The sequence below is a fragment of the Acanthochromis polyacanthus genome, chromosome 11 (genome assembly GCF_021347895.1).
Source record: "Acanthochromis polyacanthus isolate Apoly-LR-REF ecotype Palm Island chromosome 11, KAUST_Apoly_ChrSc, whole genome shotgun sequence".
NCBI classification, from domain to species: domain Eukaryota; kingdom Metazoa; phylum Chordata; class Actinopteri; family Pomacentridae; genus Acanthochromis; species Acanthochromis polyacanthus.
In genome coordinates this window covers 6,706,274-6,722,398 of record NC_067123.1, presented here as the reverse complement: position 1 = coordinate 6,722,398, position 16,125 = coordinate 6,706,274, and the positions used below count along the sequence as shown (strand labels likewise).

General features: G+C 38.1%; 2 protein-coding genes across 2 annotated transcripts in view; one reads left to right on the top strand and one right to left on the bottom strand.

Moving 5' to 3' along the window:
• Positions 1 to 13,652, bottom strand: part of LOC110955704 (cilia- and flagella-associated protein 69) — a 27,504-nt gene extending 13,852 nt beyond the window's left edge. Inside the window, 18 exon segments of the mRNA XM_051955532.1 lie at positions 258 to 450; positions 568 to 649; positions 2,672 to 2,790; positions 3,612 to 3,727; positions 3,825 to 3,989; positions 5,764 to 5,995; positions 6,073 to 6,194; positions 6,286 to 6,334; positions 6,422 to 6,543; positions 7,536 to 7,715; positions 7,922 to 8,074; positions 8,525 to 8,623; positions 10,028 to 10,104; positions 10,192 to 10,301; positions 10,601 to 10,641; positions 10,644 to 10,665; positions 10,750 to 10,812; positions 13,554 to 13,652. Coding sequence (XP_051811492.1) covers positions 258 to 450; positions 568 to 649; positions 2,672 to 2,790; positions 3,612 to 3,727; positions 3,825 to 3,989; positions 5,764 to 5,995; positions 6,073 to 6,194; positions 6,286 to 6,334; positions 6,422 to 6,543; positions 7,536 to 7,715; positions 7,922 to 8,074; positions 8,525 to 8,623; positions 10,028 to 10,104; positions 10,192 to 10,301; positions 10,601 to 10,641; positions 10,644 to 10,665; positions 10,750 to 10,812; positions 13,554 to 13,652 — 2,044 coding nt within the window.
• LOC110955706 (lysine-specific histone demethylase 2) overlaps positions 13,571 to 16,125 on the top strand; it is a 21,011-nt gene continuing 18,456 nt past the window's right edge. The window contains 3 exon segments of the mRNA XM_051955304.1: positions 13,571 to 13,777; positions 14,006 to 14,106; positions 14,108 to 14,149. Of these exon segments, the coding sequence (XP_051811264.1) occupies positions 13,762 to 13,777; positions 14,006 to 14,106; positions 14,108 to 14,149 (159 nt within the window). The 5' untranslated portion in view covers positions 13,571 to 13,761.

Below are 16,125 nucleotides of genomic sequence, written 5' to 3'. Positions count from 1 at the left end.
GAAGATTTTTACTCATTTTTTGAAAATATATACAAGAATTTTCTTGCCAAATTTGGGGATTATTTTTTTTTAAATAAAACTTTTAAGGGAAACTTTTAAGGAATTATTGGAATTTTCTTCATGAAGATTTTTGCAAATTTTCAGAAATCTGGCAATTTTTTTGCTGATTTTTTTTCTTCATTTTTTTCAGACAAGGAAACAATATTTTTTGGTAAATGAGGACAACAGGAGGGTCAATCTTGAGGCTGCAGACGAACCTGTGATGCCTCCATGCCGGTTCCTCTTCAGGCCCAGCTCCTCCTCCTCGTCCCTCCACAGCTGCAGCAGCAGTCTGGACGCCGTCTGTCCGCCGCCGTCCCTCCAGTCCAGGATGTGAGACACGGTGCTGGGGTTGTCGCAGAGCTCCAGCAGGGTGGCCAGGACGATGCCGTGGACACATCTGGGGCTCGTCTGAGAGAGAAACATCCAAACGGTTTAGTTTAAATAACACACAAAACCATCCATACAGAGCAGCTGAAAGGTAGTTCATTCTTTACATGGTAACTGGAGGACAGAGGAATAACTTACTCTGAGCAAGTCGAGCAGGAGAAACACTCCGTCTTTAGCCAGAAAATAATCCTCTGTGGTGTAGCAGCCGACAATACAGGACCTGACGGGAAAAACAACAAACAGAAACATTCTCAGCTGAGGAGAATCAGGAACCTTTTCTGTCTGATGCTTCTTAAGCTGGTCACAAGATTATAAAACAACTGAAAAATCAAGTGTAGAAATGTGTTGCTGAAATAAAAATGACCTTAACTGAGAACAGGAAGCAGCTTTGAGTTTAAATTGTAGAACATTCCTGATCTTAATTCAGCCACCAGAAAAACGTTTACCGTAAATTACTCAAGATTAGGTTCAAATAACATTTAAAACTCAACCTACTATATAAAACAAGGTTTCCAAGTGTAGTATATTTAGTTAAGAGGGTACCTAGTGATACACTGTAAAAATAAATTAAAAAACAAAACAACTGTGATTATCTAGCAGTAAAAAATCTGAGAAAATACATAAAAACAGTGGAACACTAAAATGCTCAAAAAATTGTGAAAATAGCTGCAAATATATCATAGACTGTATATATAGTGGACGTAGCATCTGGCTCCAGAATTGAAGCCAACCCAGAAGTGTCAAAAACTTGCAATATCATGCGGTCCGCTAGGGTTGGCTCCAAAAGCTTTTTCTCCATAGACCCCAATTCATTTTTGGAGAAAATAAAATTTGATAGACTGATGTTCTACAGCTCAGGATTTTTTTCCCGTTAGTTTTCATGGTCAAAATGAGAGATCAGGTGGCCGATCTTAAAATAAATCAATACTGAATTTTAAATAAATCGTTAAAGTTGGCGGAGCCAGGGGGCGTGGCTATACTTGATAGACAGCAACAGAAGCCTCTGTGGTAAAATGTGGGCGGGATAAGAGAGTCCTCAGCCAATCCTGCCCCTAGTTGCTCTCCGGTCCAGCCTGTTTGATGACACTTTTTACGTCACTGGCTCCAAAAAATCCAAAACGGCGACCAGGAAGTAGCAAAATCCGGGCTTCATTTTCTCAGCGTTGAAACCAACGGGTGACGTCACGGTTAGTTTACGCCTGAAATATATATACAATTATGACATTTTTGTGCATTTAAATATAGCAAAACTGAAATTTAAAATGTTATGGCCACACTTTGTAAAGGCACAAATTACACTATAAGCACTATTTGTAGAAAACAGATTTTTGCTGTGAGACAATTTGTGAATAAAACGTTTTTCTGTGATTTTAACAGATATCATCTGTAATCTGAAAAAAGCAGAAAAATCTGTAAAAATAGCCATTAAAAATCATTTTCAATCTTTAAATTACATATTTACTTTTCAATAATGGCAGATTTCTTGAAGGTAATATATTTTTAGTCAATTTAAACAAAGTTAAAAAATGTGTAATGTTACGGTCAAACATTGTAAAAGAATGAATTTTTTATTTGTAAAAATACAGATTTATGATTCAGACATTATTCACAGCTTTGGTTGGTATTTTTCGGCTTAAAATGTGCGATAGAGTTACTTTTTTTCTATGAATTTGCAAGCTATTATTGGTAATTTAACAAATCAGAGAAAATCTGTAAAAATGACAGTAAAGTATTCCAAAAATAAATTTCAGCTAAGCACAGTTGTTTTTTTTACAGTGTACCATTATAAAAATAGATGCAGTTTTTTTGTGCCTCATTTCTGCTGCATCACATTTGGTTGATTTGCAGCCATGAACATTTAGAACAGACTCAGTAACATCAGCGTTTACTGACTGCTGAAGGTAAGTTTGTTATTTATTCTCTAATTCAGGAAGTCGCTCAAAGCAAATCAATTCTTGCTTTGACTTTTTCATATTTTCTTCTGGCCTGCTAATCGGGGAAGGAGACTTATTGGATTTCAAAATGTTTCCATCCATAGAGCTCATACTGACTGAATCCAGATGTTAATTTATGTAGAAACGTCAAAAAACAGTGAGCTGTAAAACACATCAGGATGCCTCGGGTTGCATTCATGAGGTTAGACTGAATGTGACAAGTATAAATAATAGTTATATTCAGAAAAACATATAAAACAACCAAACACGTACAGCGGTTAATCTATCAAAGGTTTTGTTGAACTGACCAAACACAGTCGACTGTGGAGAGGATGAGCTTGTTGTGTCCTAAACCGCTGTAGAATTTATCGCAGCCCTTTTTCAGGAAGCTTACGGTCATCTCGACTCCCTCTGAGCCAAACAGCTCCTGAAACAAAACATAACAGCTCAGACAGAATCCACAAACACGTTTACTGAACGAAATAGTAAAATGGTAACATTTTAAAGGCCATTTATTTACGGTTGTTTATTTTTTCACACACAATATTTTAAGAAACTGTAATATAATCGTATGCAGATGCAGATCCGAGCAGGAATCCAGCAAAATGAACAAGAAGAGAGTGAAATAAATTAGTAGTCAAGATGAGTTTTACATCTGTAGCAGTAATGCAAAACTATTAATATGAAAGCTGCTACCTTTAGGAATCATAAATAAAAAAAAGTGGTATTTTTAGCTGAAACAGTGGCTGTACTAGTTTTCATGTTCATCCCTGTTATTACAATCACACAATCTACCATTCAAAAGTTTGGGTCATCCAGACAATTTCATGTGTTCCATGAAAACTCACACTTTTATCCATGTGCTAACATAACTGCACAAGGGTTTTCTAATCATCAATGAGCCTTTCAACACCATCAACTAACACAACGTAGCATTAGAACACAGGAGTGATGGTTGCTGGAAATGTTCCTCTGTACCCCTATGAAGATATTCCATTAAAAATCAGCCGTTTCCAGCTAAAATAGTCATTTACCACATTAACAGTGTCTACACTGTATTTATGATTCATATAATGTTATCTTCATGGAAAAAAATGTCTTTTGTTTCAAAAATAAGGACATTTCTAAGTGACCCCAAGCTTTTGAACGGTAGTGCATAAAAACAGAAGTTAAACTGCTTCTTAGTTCTGTCATAATGTTGTCTGTAACTGAACAGTCTTTTTATCAGATTTATGATCCCAACTTCACCTTTCTGTGCATGTCGGTGTCACACAGCGCTGAAAGAATCAGCTGAATGTCTGACTCCATCTCCAGAGAGACGACATCCTCCTCATCTGGACTCGCATCCATCTGCATCAGAATCCCTGAGAAAATAAACACCACAGTTCTAAATGTATTAATAGCGTTTGTTCAGTGGAAATGTTGTCACTGAGCTCTCTGTGTGATGTTCAGATTTGCTACCCAGAAGCTGGCTGATGATTCCCTGATCACAGAGGTCCTGGTTCACAGATTCTTCTCCCAGAGACGTCACCGATCGCAAGACTCTGATGCAACGTCGCATCTGAGCCCGTTTACTGCCTCGACCTCCTGAGCTGTGGAAGCTGTGACCCTGACCAAAGTAAGAATCTGGAGTAAAGATAGGAAATAAAATAAATAATAACAATTATCTATGCAATAATAGAAAAATACATTTACTTACTAAATGTGAACTGGCTGCTCAGTTTTTAATAGTTCTACACATAAACATAATGAAAAAAACAAAATATTAAATTATGTGTTCTTTCATGGGCTGAAAATCACAGATGGGAAGAAAACTGAATTTGTTTACATGTCAAATGTTACAGGAGAAAAAGTTGAAGCATCTAAAGCAGTTTGAGTTTCAGTTAAAGTTGGAGCGCTGATGACTTTGAGAGCTTCAATCTCAAGCTCAGTACAACTGTCAGTTTTTATGTATGAACTGAGAGCAGTCAGTTTAAATCAGTTGTGATTTATTCAGCACATTTAAAACAACAGACATTAATCCAAAGTGCTTCCAAACAGAGATTCATTGAAAATTGACCAAACAAATGTAAATATTGAGGTTAAAACCACATAAAATGATATATAATACAAATTTGCACAAGTAATTTAAATATTATGGTTAAGACCCTATAATATTATTTACTATATAAATGTGTTTGAAGTAGTCTTAAAACTAACCATTGAGACCATGAGGAAAATGTTTACTGAGGTAGCAAATTAAGTGCGAAGTTGGCTCATTTTCTCATAAATTTCTATATACTTCTAGAAATGGCACCCTCTGCTGGCAGTTAAAAAGAATTAACTTCTTTTTTAAAAACACTTTTTAAAGATACTTGTGTGTTGGTTTAAAGGGGAACTTCGGTTTTTTTCAACCTGGGGTCTGTTTTCATGTCATTTCATACATGTGAGTGATGGAGAAATGAATTTTCGACATAGCTCCAGTATTTAGCCAGGCAGGCAGCTTAGCAGCTCAGCTAGCAGCTCAGCTAGCGAAAAGTATGGGACAACTTGCCCCCCCGCGTCAAAGTCCGCCTTAACGGGCTTTTTTCCCCACACTGACCGGCTCGGATAGTCTCAATGAGTGTCCCACAACATACTAGAGATGAGAAGTGAACGAAAACCTCCACATTACCTGGCGATCTCTCTTTGTTGTGGTCTGTATCCAAATCTCATTCCAAAATCGAGCATTTTACATTTAAAAAACCGGTGTTTTGGCGCGAGCTCTCGCACGATTTCGCGAGCTATCGCGCGATTTTCAGAACTCACATGTATGAAATGACATATGAAAACAGACCCCAGGTTGAAAAAAACCGAAGTTCCCCTTTAAGTTTTGAGAGCTAGAGGCTATGTGTATCTTTCACATACAGTCTATATATATATATATATATATATATATATATATATATATATATAAGTCCTTAAACTGTATAGATGATTAAGACAGAGCACTTATCGTTGTGAAAACTCAAATTTTTTGAACTCGGTCTCCATGTTGGTAACTTAAAACCAGATGTAGTGAGGAATGGATTCCTCAATTCTTAATTTACAAAACGAACCTAATATTGTATTAGAGGAGACCATAAACTCAGCAGGAAAATGTTCATTGAGGTATCAAATCAAGTGAGAAGTTGGCTAATTTTCTCATAGACTTCTGTGCAATCTGAGTTTCAGAGGAGGTGCCCCCTACTGGCTGTTAGAAAGAATGCACTTTTTATTATAAAAACACTTTTTTTTTTTGATATTTCTGCATTGGCTTAAGTTTCCAGAGCTGGAGGCTGCGTGTATCTTTTACATACAGTCTATAAATAAGACCCATGACTGTTTCTCTTGACCTTTCAGATTTAACAGGAAATATACGGTATATTTCCTGTTTCCTGACCTGGTCCGACGCACCAGTCCAGCAGCAGCAGCAGACAGACGTTTCCCTGACAGGACATGTAGTCGTCCAACATGAGTGGAGCGATGGCGGCGAGCGCTGCTAACGCCTGCAGCTGCAGCTCCTCCTGCTGGACAACCGACCAACGACGTGAACCCGACCGACGCTCAGACGAGGCAGCAGGAGGCTTCACCAGAGTCAGCAGAGCCAACATGACTCGCTCTTCTTTATACAGCTACGAGAAGAAAACTCACAGTTAACTCTCATGTTATTTAACTATTAACAACAGCACCGACTGAGTGTGTCACCGACCTGCAGGACTGCAGAGTCCCTCGACATCAAAACCAACAGATTCAGGAGCAACTTCTTCATTTTCAGGTCTTCGTTACTGTAGCTGAGCTTCAGGTTGTGGATCAGATGGCTGTGGGTTTTCACTGAAACAGAAATTAAGCAGCTTTAGTGTCATGAAAGGTGTGCATACAAAGTTAAATTGTAAGCATAAAGTATAGGAGAAAGTGGCCTTACGCTCTGGAAAAGTGATGAAACTCACTAGTTGTTTGGCGAATAGACTCTCCTGAAAGTCAGAAAAAGTGACAAACTGTTGTGTCAACATTTTGTACAATTTTTACTTTAAATTTTATTATTTATGTCCTGTACTCACAACAAGCAGAGAGTTTGGATTTTCAGCGATGAAAGATGTGATCACCAGCAGGTCATTTCTGAGTTGGAGGTCAAGATGTTGAGAAGCGTTCAGCAGCTGGTGGAAAAAACGCTTCTTTAAGGGATCTAAAGTAAACAAATAAGCAGAGACAGTAAGATATCGAGGTAATATACACAACTGTTCAAAAGTTTGTATCACACACTTGGAGGCTTCAAACTAAATCTGTGAACCTCTCACACTGGAAAATACTCCAGGTCGAACATCAGAACGTACCAGAATTTCTTCAATTGTTGGGACAGGTGCTACGTTGGTAAATCAGCTCAGAACTGCTGTTGTGTGAACCCAACCTTGGTCTAGTCTGCCTCACTTCTTGACTGTTAGTTACAGTAAACATGCTGAAAATCATTCTTTTCCCAGGTTTCAGTAGCTAGATTGAAAACGTACATACACTACTGTTCAAAAGTTTGAGGTCATTTAGAAATGTCTTCATTTTTGAAAGAAAAGCAGTTTTTTTCAATGAAGATAACATTAAATGAATGATAAATCCAGTGTAGACATTGTTAATGTGGTAAATGACTGTTCTAGCTGGAAACGGCTGATTTTTAATGGAATATCTCCATAGGGGTACAGAGGAACATTTCCAGCAACCATCACTCCTGTGTTCTAATGCTACATTGTGTTAGCTAATGGTGTTGAAAGGCTTGTTAATGATTAGAAAACCCCTGTGCAATTATGTTAGCACATGAATGAAAGTGTGAGTTTTCATGGAAGGTGTGAAATTGCCTGGGTGACCCCAAACTTTTAAACAGTAGTGTAAGTCAACCATAACTCATTTCGAGCAACTTTAACTAGTAATATCAACTTTAGCTAACATGGAGCAGCTTTAATTCATATTCACCATAGTTCAAAAGTTTGGGTCACTTAGAAATGTTCTTATTTTTGAAAGAACAGCGTTTTTTTCAATGAAGATAACATTAAATGAATCATAAATTCAGTCTAGACATTGTTAATGTGGTAAATGATTAGTCTAGCTTTAAATGGAATATCTCCAGTGCTGCAGAAAGGATGATTTTGTTCTCTTCGGCCACATTTGAAAACATATTTCGTGACACATACACGACACACTCCATGCTGCAGAGCTGAGCGGTGACCTCCTGCTTGCTGCTTCTCTCCAGCAGGTTCCAGAGGATTTCAGACGAACAGAAAAGAACCTGACCAGACGGGTCGGGTTCGTTCATGTGGAGGCAGATGGTCTCCGCTCCTCTGGCCTTCAGTATGGAAGCACAGTTCATATCTGAAAATGAAATGCAATCATGGAGATGTGTTTGATATACAGCAACCCACTGACATGAGGACACTTAAAAATCACTTTGTCTGATTGTTTTTGGTGATTTGTGCTCTTGACTGCAGGCTAATGAAGGAGGTCATCTGCTGGATTGACATGAGTGACAGATGTTCTGCCTCCCTCTCTTAAAGTCCACAGCGAAATCAGCGACTGACCGGAGGAGCTGGAGAGGATCTGAAGAGTCTGGAGGATCTGCAGCCTGATGTCCGGCTGGTTCTCCACAGCAGCCATGGAGAGCAGCAGAGCCTGAGGCAGGTCGCTGTGCTGCAGCAGCTGCAGCCTGTAGCCTGGAGAGGTGGGCTGGAGCCCTGCAGCAGCATCACATAGCACAGCTGTAAACTACTGGGTGTCAGCAAGGAGAGCATGGAACTAAACATATATGTCTATATTATTAAAAATAATATACCAGCAAAGCATAAACACTTAATACTGCCTTGTTAGCATTTTAGCATGTTAGCATGCTGACTTCTCTGAGGCATTTAGTCCAAATCACTGCTCTGATTAAAAACTGTAGAGCCTCAGAGAACAGCTGATGTGGCTACAGACTCTGTCATACTGTAAATCTGGGTATATATCAGAATCAAAATATAGAAACATCAAAGAAAGGAAGTTAAAAACACGGAAAGGAGAAGAAAATAAGACAAAAGCACAAGCATGCCACCATAGAAGCCATGAGGGAGCCTCACTTAGTGACAGTCTAGAAAATCGGTAGTTAGAGGGGAAAGTCCGAGGCTTTGTCTTGTTGGGTCGGTCCGTACCGTCGAGCAGCTGTTTGGGAGCCGCACAGCTGTAGAAGGATTTCACACATGCTTATAATGTTCTGCCTCACTTCAGCATCAGAACCCTCATTAGATACCCTGCAGACAGAAACACAACCTCAGCCCCTCAGCAACACAAGGTTACTACTGTACTTCAACAAGCACAGCTGAAATCATTCTCTGTTAATTAATCTACCGTTCAAAAGGTTGGGGTCACCAGAGAATTTCATGCCTTCCATGAAAACTCACACTTTTATTCATGTACTAGCATAACTGCACAAGGGTTTTCTAATCATCAGTTAGCCTTTTAGCACCATTAGCTAACACAATGTAGCATTAGAACACAGGAGTGATGGTTGCTGGAATGTTCCTCTGTACCCTATGGAGATATTCCATTAAAATCAGCCGTTTCCAGCTAGAATAGTCAGTTACCACATTAACAATGTCTACACTGGATTTATCATTCATTTAATGTTATCTACACTGAAAAAATGTCTAAGTGACCCCAAACTTTTCAACGGTAATGTATGTTTAAATGATGTTTCTAAATGTACAGGCGCTGCTTCTTTAGAATATTACTAAGCCGTATGTAAAAATGATGCTCTATATTTTTTAGTTCTTTTAAAAAAAACTGTACATCCCCATAAAAATGCACTGGTTTGAGTCACAAACAGGATTCAGTAAAACTCCTGCAGTAAAAATCTTACCAAAAGTATGCAAATATATTGAGAAAAAAGTACTTAAAAGTAAAAGTACCTCTGTGCAGAAAAGTGTCTCCTGAGATTGATTTACTTGCAATACAGTATGTTTTAACTTTCTATTATTATCATTCAGTCACCTTCTTTGCTCTAACTCATCATGTCTGCACATTTCCTAGATAATATTTATACATTTAATAAAATATTGTGTATTTTATTCTTATTTGATCTTGTCTTTTATTCTATTTTATCTCAGGGAGTGACACCATAATTTTGTTAAATTGCTGTCTGCAGCTGTACAATGACAAGGAAGGTTTTGAATTTTGAATTAATGTCTCACTTTGGAGTTCATTTTGAACAACAACCTGCAACTAATGAGGATCATTTTCTTTGTCAATTAATTGATTATTTGGTTTGTAAAAATGTTAAACACAGTGGAGGAAATGCTCTAAATTGTTATCAAAATAACTTACAACTGATCAGGCAACTAATTCTGTTCGTTTGTACCTGTATAAACTGTTGGGTAGTTTATTTATAACAAATCCTATAGTAAGTTTAAAGTTTAAAATGGTCACGAAAAGTAAAGACTTAAATAAATTATAGGTACCTTAAAATTGTACTTAAGTGCAGTAAATGTACTAAGCTATATTCTACTATTATCAGTTTGATAATATATTTAAAAAATGTAAATTAGGTGTTTTTTAAAAAACAAACTAGCATTAAAATAGTCACTTTGCAGCTGTTTCTAAATGTGATCGGTAATGCAGCAGCTGTGAAAGTGTCCCTTAGTAACTGAGCAGAGTACCGATGTGAGAGAGGAAGTCGATGACGTCCTGAGAGAAGTTCAGCTCATCTGACGTTTTCTCCTTCAGGAAGGGAAGCCTTAGATGAAACAGAACAAAACACTGACAATCCCACGAGGAATCAACAAGCTGTTTACCTCTGAGAGTAAATATGTGAGCTTCTTACCTGCAGATGTTCAGAGCTTCACACAGAACGGCTCCATACTCAGGATGATCCTTCACCTTCTCAGCACAGACATTCAGGATTTTGGCGACACCTGGAAGCTCCTTCAATCGCTTTGAATAGTTGAAGAAACATTTTAGTGAAGTGTTTGCTCAGGTAAACTCCTGACAGGGAGGCGAGGATTGATTGTGATTACTGAGGTTATTTCTGAACAGGGAAAACGCTGACGGACACCGAAGTGGAGCTAAATTAGAGCCTGGGGAGCAACTGTTTGGCTTCATGAGAGCAGATCTATTTCCATCACTGCAACAGGGAACATAATGAGGGAAAACCTGACAATCTGCTGCAGAGTGTGAACCCTGACAGAGACTCATGTGGAAAAGACAGAACGTTAATATAGAACAAAGGATACAAAACCAATCTGGCTTCTCTTCAGCAGTTTCTTCAGGACAACAGGTGCCTCTCCTTCAGGTTCGCCTTCAGGAAAAACAGCAGGATTACAGAAAATACAGCATAACTCTAAACAAAAGAAACAATTAGTGATATTCAAGTTTGACTTACAGTCAGAGGATCTTCAAGGAGACGAATCACTTTACTGAGCTTCAAGACTTTAGCACTGATCTGCTGAGAAATACACTTTAGGTCAGTTTAAAAATGTCAAAGAATGACCAGAATTACAGTTTCTTATTAACTAACTGAAGAAATACTAAACATTCTGAATGCAATAGTTATTCCCACATTTCTGACTTTTTTCTGGGAGTTATTAGCTTCTAACCAGTCTTAATGATAAATAAGGTTGAGGTCACCTACTCTCTGGCAAAAGCTTATTATATTTATATTATTTATCTGAGTTAAATTTATTTCAAGACTTCAATCCACTATGAAGTAAAATTCTAAACCTAGAAAAAATTAATATGCAATTCAGATCCAACATTATGTACTATTTTTGTAGTTTTTTGGATCAAAACTTCTAATTCATAAAAAATTTGCTCCACATTTTAATCAAAGTAATATTTAGAATTGTTCACTACATTTTTGTAGAAAGAAAACCAACATTTTTACACGGTAAATGCAGAAATATGTAAATATGTATTGCTTTCATAATATTATTTCCAGTGTACACATATTTATTTAAAATAAATTGTTCATGAGGGATACATCTAGCAAATCAACATGACTGAATGAACCCTCTGCAGGGCCATTGTTCATAATACACTTTGTGTCCCTGTAGATCCTCCTTTTTCCTCAGACTCTCAGTGCAATGTCAATGTTTCCTCAAACTACATATTATATAGGGAACAAAAGGTGCCAATATATACATATAATATCTTAAATATGTGATGCCTGTAGCTCCATGACCCACTATATTCCTGGAGTTTGGCTTTCTGTGTCCTAGTCACTCTGACAATCAGTTAATTAACCTTTATAGAAGCTCAGACCCACACTGAAGAGTATATGAGGAGCAAATATACAAAAAACAGAAGCTGAACTCAAAAAAATAGATTAAAAAACAGTTGCTAAAGCATTTTAGCATCGATTTATATTTAATGTTAGTAGTTCATATTCCCTAGTAAAAGTAAGGCAACTAAATTACTACAAAGCACTGAAGGTCTGGAGTAAAGGCTGCTTTTTTTCAGCTAACAGCAATTTTATCAATCAGAATATGTTGTACAGCACTTTATATAAAAATAGAATGTAATACTGGGTGACACGAGGTAATTTTTTTTTTATTTTTTACAATTGCAGCCGAGTGTTTCTAAAATAAAGCTGAAGTGTTTCAAAATTGATGATAAAGTGTTTCTAAAGAGAAATTGAAGTGTTTCTAAACCTTAAATTTGAAGTGATGAAGTCTTGAAGTGTTTCAGAAATAGAAAGCAGCCCTCAGTGTCACAGAAACATGATTTGCCAACGTCAGTGAACAATATCAACTGGATTACGTCCAGTTGTTGTCCAGTTTGAAGCTGTAAATCAAAAGGTTATTCCATCCACACACTCTTTCTACTTACTCTCCCAGTGAACAGATTATTAAATAAGAAAAGAGAAAAAACTCATTGAGAAACTGAAACAAAACCAACCCTCAATGCTAATAATAAACATGAATGTATTTCTGAATTATTACAAAGCATCAGATGTCTGAAACAACTGCCCACTTTTATTCAGTTTGTCAGTCAAAATCAAAGTGTTTCTAAAAAAAGTTTCTAAACTGAAATGCACATTTTGTTCATATACAGTGAATGACAATAAGTTTAATCCATTCAGTCACTCTATAGTTATTATAATAACGATCAGAGATATTATGAAATAAATGAGCCAAAGAAAAACCTAACAGAGAACAGAAATTAACCCTCCATGATAAGAATAATAATCACAAATCAGTTTAGAATTATAGTGACGCATATCTCCACATAAACAAATTATTACAAATTGTACACTTCTTTCAGTTAAAAAGCATCTATAATCAAAACTATGATTCTATGAGCATTTCAAAAAGGAAATGAGCACATTTTTCCATACACAATGCCAACACAAACATCATTTAACAGCATCAGTAAACATTAAATGTTTACTTGTTGATGATTCAGAACCTGTAAATCAGACGCTACTGAATTTATGGCAGCTCTCAGTGATCTGGAAAATTATTACATAATAATGTTCAAGATATGAACTAACTGCAAAAAAACAAAAAAGAAGACAAATGCTGAATTTTAGTGATACATATTTGAAAATATATTCACCCAGTTTAATCCACTTTCTAACTAAATCAGCACTTTTGTTCACATATGGTGCCAATAGAAACACAATTTAACAGCATCAGTAAACATTAAAGGTTCAGTATTGATGATTTAGTTAATAAATGAATGGCTTAAATGTGAAACAAGTTAGTCCTATTCCTACACTCTTTGTATGTACTTCTCCCAGTGAGGAAAATGACATACAATGTTTACCTCCTGTACATGTTGACTCTTTCTGTGATACTCTGAGTCCGATCAACAGGAATCTCCGGTTTCCTCGCTTGGCAGAATTTTTACCTGAATCTCATTTTGTATTTTTTTTTTGCGTCAGATTCTTACTTAACCACAAAGATAAAACCATTGAACATCACCAGTTCACTTGATATTTTTCTGCTCACGACATACTTTGGTTTAGCTAAAACGCAGTTTAAAAACACTAAAAACAGACATTTTTAAAACTAACTGCGGTGTATGTTTACGAATAACACCGAGCTAAACGCTAATAGGCAGTTTAACCTGTTTCGAAATTTTGTTTTGGACCTTTAAAGTCCGTGGGGAAAAAATCCTTCAACATCTTGCTCTGCTCCGTTTTTGTAGCCCGAGTTTGCAGCGTACTGCTGTTGCTATGGTTACGTGTAGTACGGCGAGCCGCGGAGCTCCAAACTGACCAATAACGAATCGCGTTTTCCCCTCTTTAATCAGGAAGCTGTGTTGTGGTGACAGCTGCGCCATGATTTCTCCTCCACAACAACACCAGGAGGAAGAGTTGAACCGTTAGAACAAACTACAACGTCTGAGAAGCTCACAGATCCGCCCGGGTTGGAGAAGCACCGCAGGCGTCATGCTGTCGGACGCAGGTCGGTGTTTAGCTCGCTGCTGCTACATGCTAAATGACAGGCTGTCGCTGTTTGTTTCCAGAGCAGCTAATGTGAGCATGTGTGGCTTCTTTGTTGTGTTTACATACCTGTTCACATCACGTTCAGCTCACCTGTACTTAGCTGAGTCCACCTGTCTGGCATAGTTTTAACAGGAACAACAGAGGCCTAATGTCAGAGTTAGCTGTGACTGTTGTTGATGATGTTTAGATTACTCTGGGAATCCGTCTGGAGCCCGGAGAGGCAAGAAGAGGAGCTCCGGGGAGTCACCGGGAGACGGACAGACCCTCCGCTCCTCTGGACGGCAGATCAAACGTCCGGGTGAAGCGAACCAACAACCCTCCACCTGGACAGGTGAGCTGCACCGTTTTCAAGACCTGCTACTCTTTCTAGTCCACTGATTCTGGCAGACATGAACAATGCACGGTTTTCAGTGGCATACACCTGCAAACACATAACTTGTTAGATAGAGAGTAATATTTTGGGGGAATAAACCTTCTAAAATGTAAATATTTACACCTAAAAATGTTTTGAGCGGAATGAACCATTAAAACATAATTTGTTTTGTTACAGAGTAGCTGTTTGAGTGGAGTCATCCTTTAAAGCAATGACAGGCATTTTGGGTGGGGAAAAAGCCTTTTAAAAAAATATGTGTTTAGACAGAAAGTAGTATTTTGTACATTCTACAATTTCATTTAGCAGACGCTTTTGTCAAAGCGACGTATCAACCAAGCAAGAATTCAGACATAAGGAAAAACCTGTAGTAGTGCAAAAAGTGCTTCAAGTGCAATTGGTCAAAGGTGTTGCCATGAAGTTGCAGAAGAATTGCCAATCCCCCCCCTTTTTAATACTTTGTCAGCACTAAATAAGTGTTGGGTTTGGACCACCTGACTTATTCTACCCCTAAGGTGGAGTCAGATTAAGTGGCCGAGGTGTTCTCTTGAACAACTGAGTCTTCAATTGTCTCTTAAAAGTAGAAAGGGACTCAGCAGAACGCACAGAGTTTGGTAGATTGTTCCACCATTGGGAACAACAGAGGAAAAGAGTCTGGCTGGAGATATTCAAGCCGTGATGGGCTGGAAGCATCAGGCCGTCTCTCACATGCAGAGCGAGTGGGTGTGAAAGGGGAGTAGACCTGGATCAGGGAATCCAGGTAGGCTGGGGCTGTTCTTGTAAATGTTTTGTAAGCCAGGAGGAGAGTTTTGAATTTGATTCTGGCTGCAACTGGAAGCCAGTGAATGGAGATGAACAGGGGAGTGACATGAGCTCTTTTGGCTGGCTGAAGACCAGACGTGCTGCTGCATTCTGGATCATCTGTAGAGGTTTGACTGTACATGCAGGGAGACCTGCCAGAAGAGAGTTGCAGTAGTCAATGCGTGACATCGCAAGAGCCTGAACCAGAAGATGTGTGGCCTGTTGGGTCAGGAAGGGTCTGATCTTCCTGATGTTGTAAAGGGCATAACGACAAGATCGAGAAACTGAGGCCACGTGAACCTTCAAGGTCAGCTGGTCCATCAATCATGACACCCAGATTTCTGGCTGAGTTTGTGGGCACAAGTAGGCTCGAGTGAAGTTGGACACTGATCTGAGGCTGAACAGATGGACAAGCTGGAAAGACCATGAGTTCAGTCTTAGACAGATTTAACTGAAGGTGCCGTTCCTTCATCCATGTGGAGATATCAGCCAGACATGCTGATATCCGAGCTGAAACTGTTGTGTCGTCGAAAAGAGAGGAAAAGCTGAGTGTTGTCAGCATAACAGTGGTAGGAGAAGCCATGGAGCGGATCACTGCACCAAGTGAGATGGTGTACAGAGAGAAGAGTAAGGGACCAAGCATTTTGTGTGACTTTACCCTTGAAAACTAGAACTAGTTGAATAGACCGTAGAATTTCAGGGGAACAAACTATAAAACCTGAAAGAAGCTTTACAGAAAGTGGTATTTAATTTAACTTGTTAGCTGTAAAGTACTATTTGGGGGTAATAAACCTTTAAAACTTCAAAGAAATTGGACAGAAAGTAGTATTTTTTGTGGAATAAATCTTTAAGCCCATAACCAGTTTGTTTGAAAGTACAAATAGGGGAGACAAATATCATTTAAAGTCTCTGTAGTAGTTTGTGGTGTAAGAAACCTTTAAAATAAGGAAATGGACAAAAAGTAGTATTTTTTAGATGGCATAAATCTTTACAACTATAAAAAAAAATCAGACAATCAGTAGCATTTTGAGTAGAATAAACCTTTAAACCCCTAACACATTTGTTAGAATGGACTGTTTGGGTGGAATAAACATGAACGAGCAAAAACTCAGTTTTTTCTAACACTGACACTAACA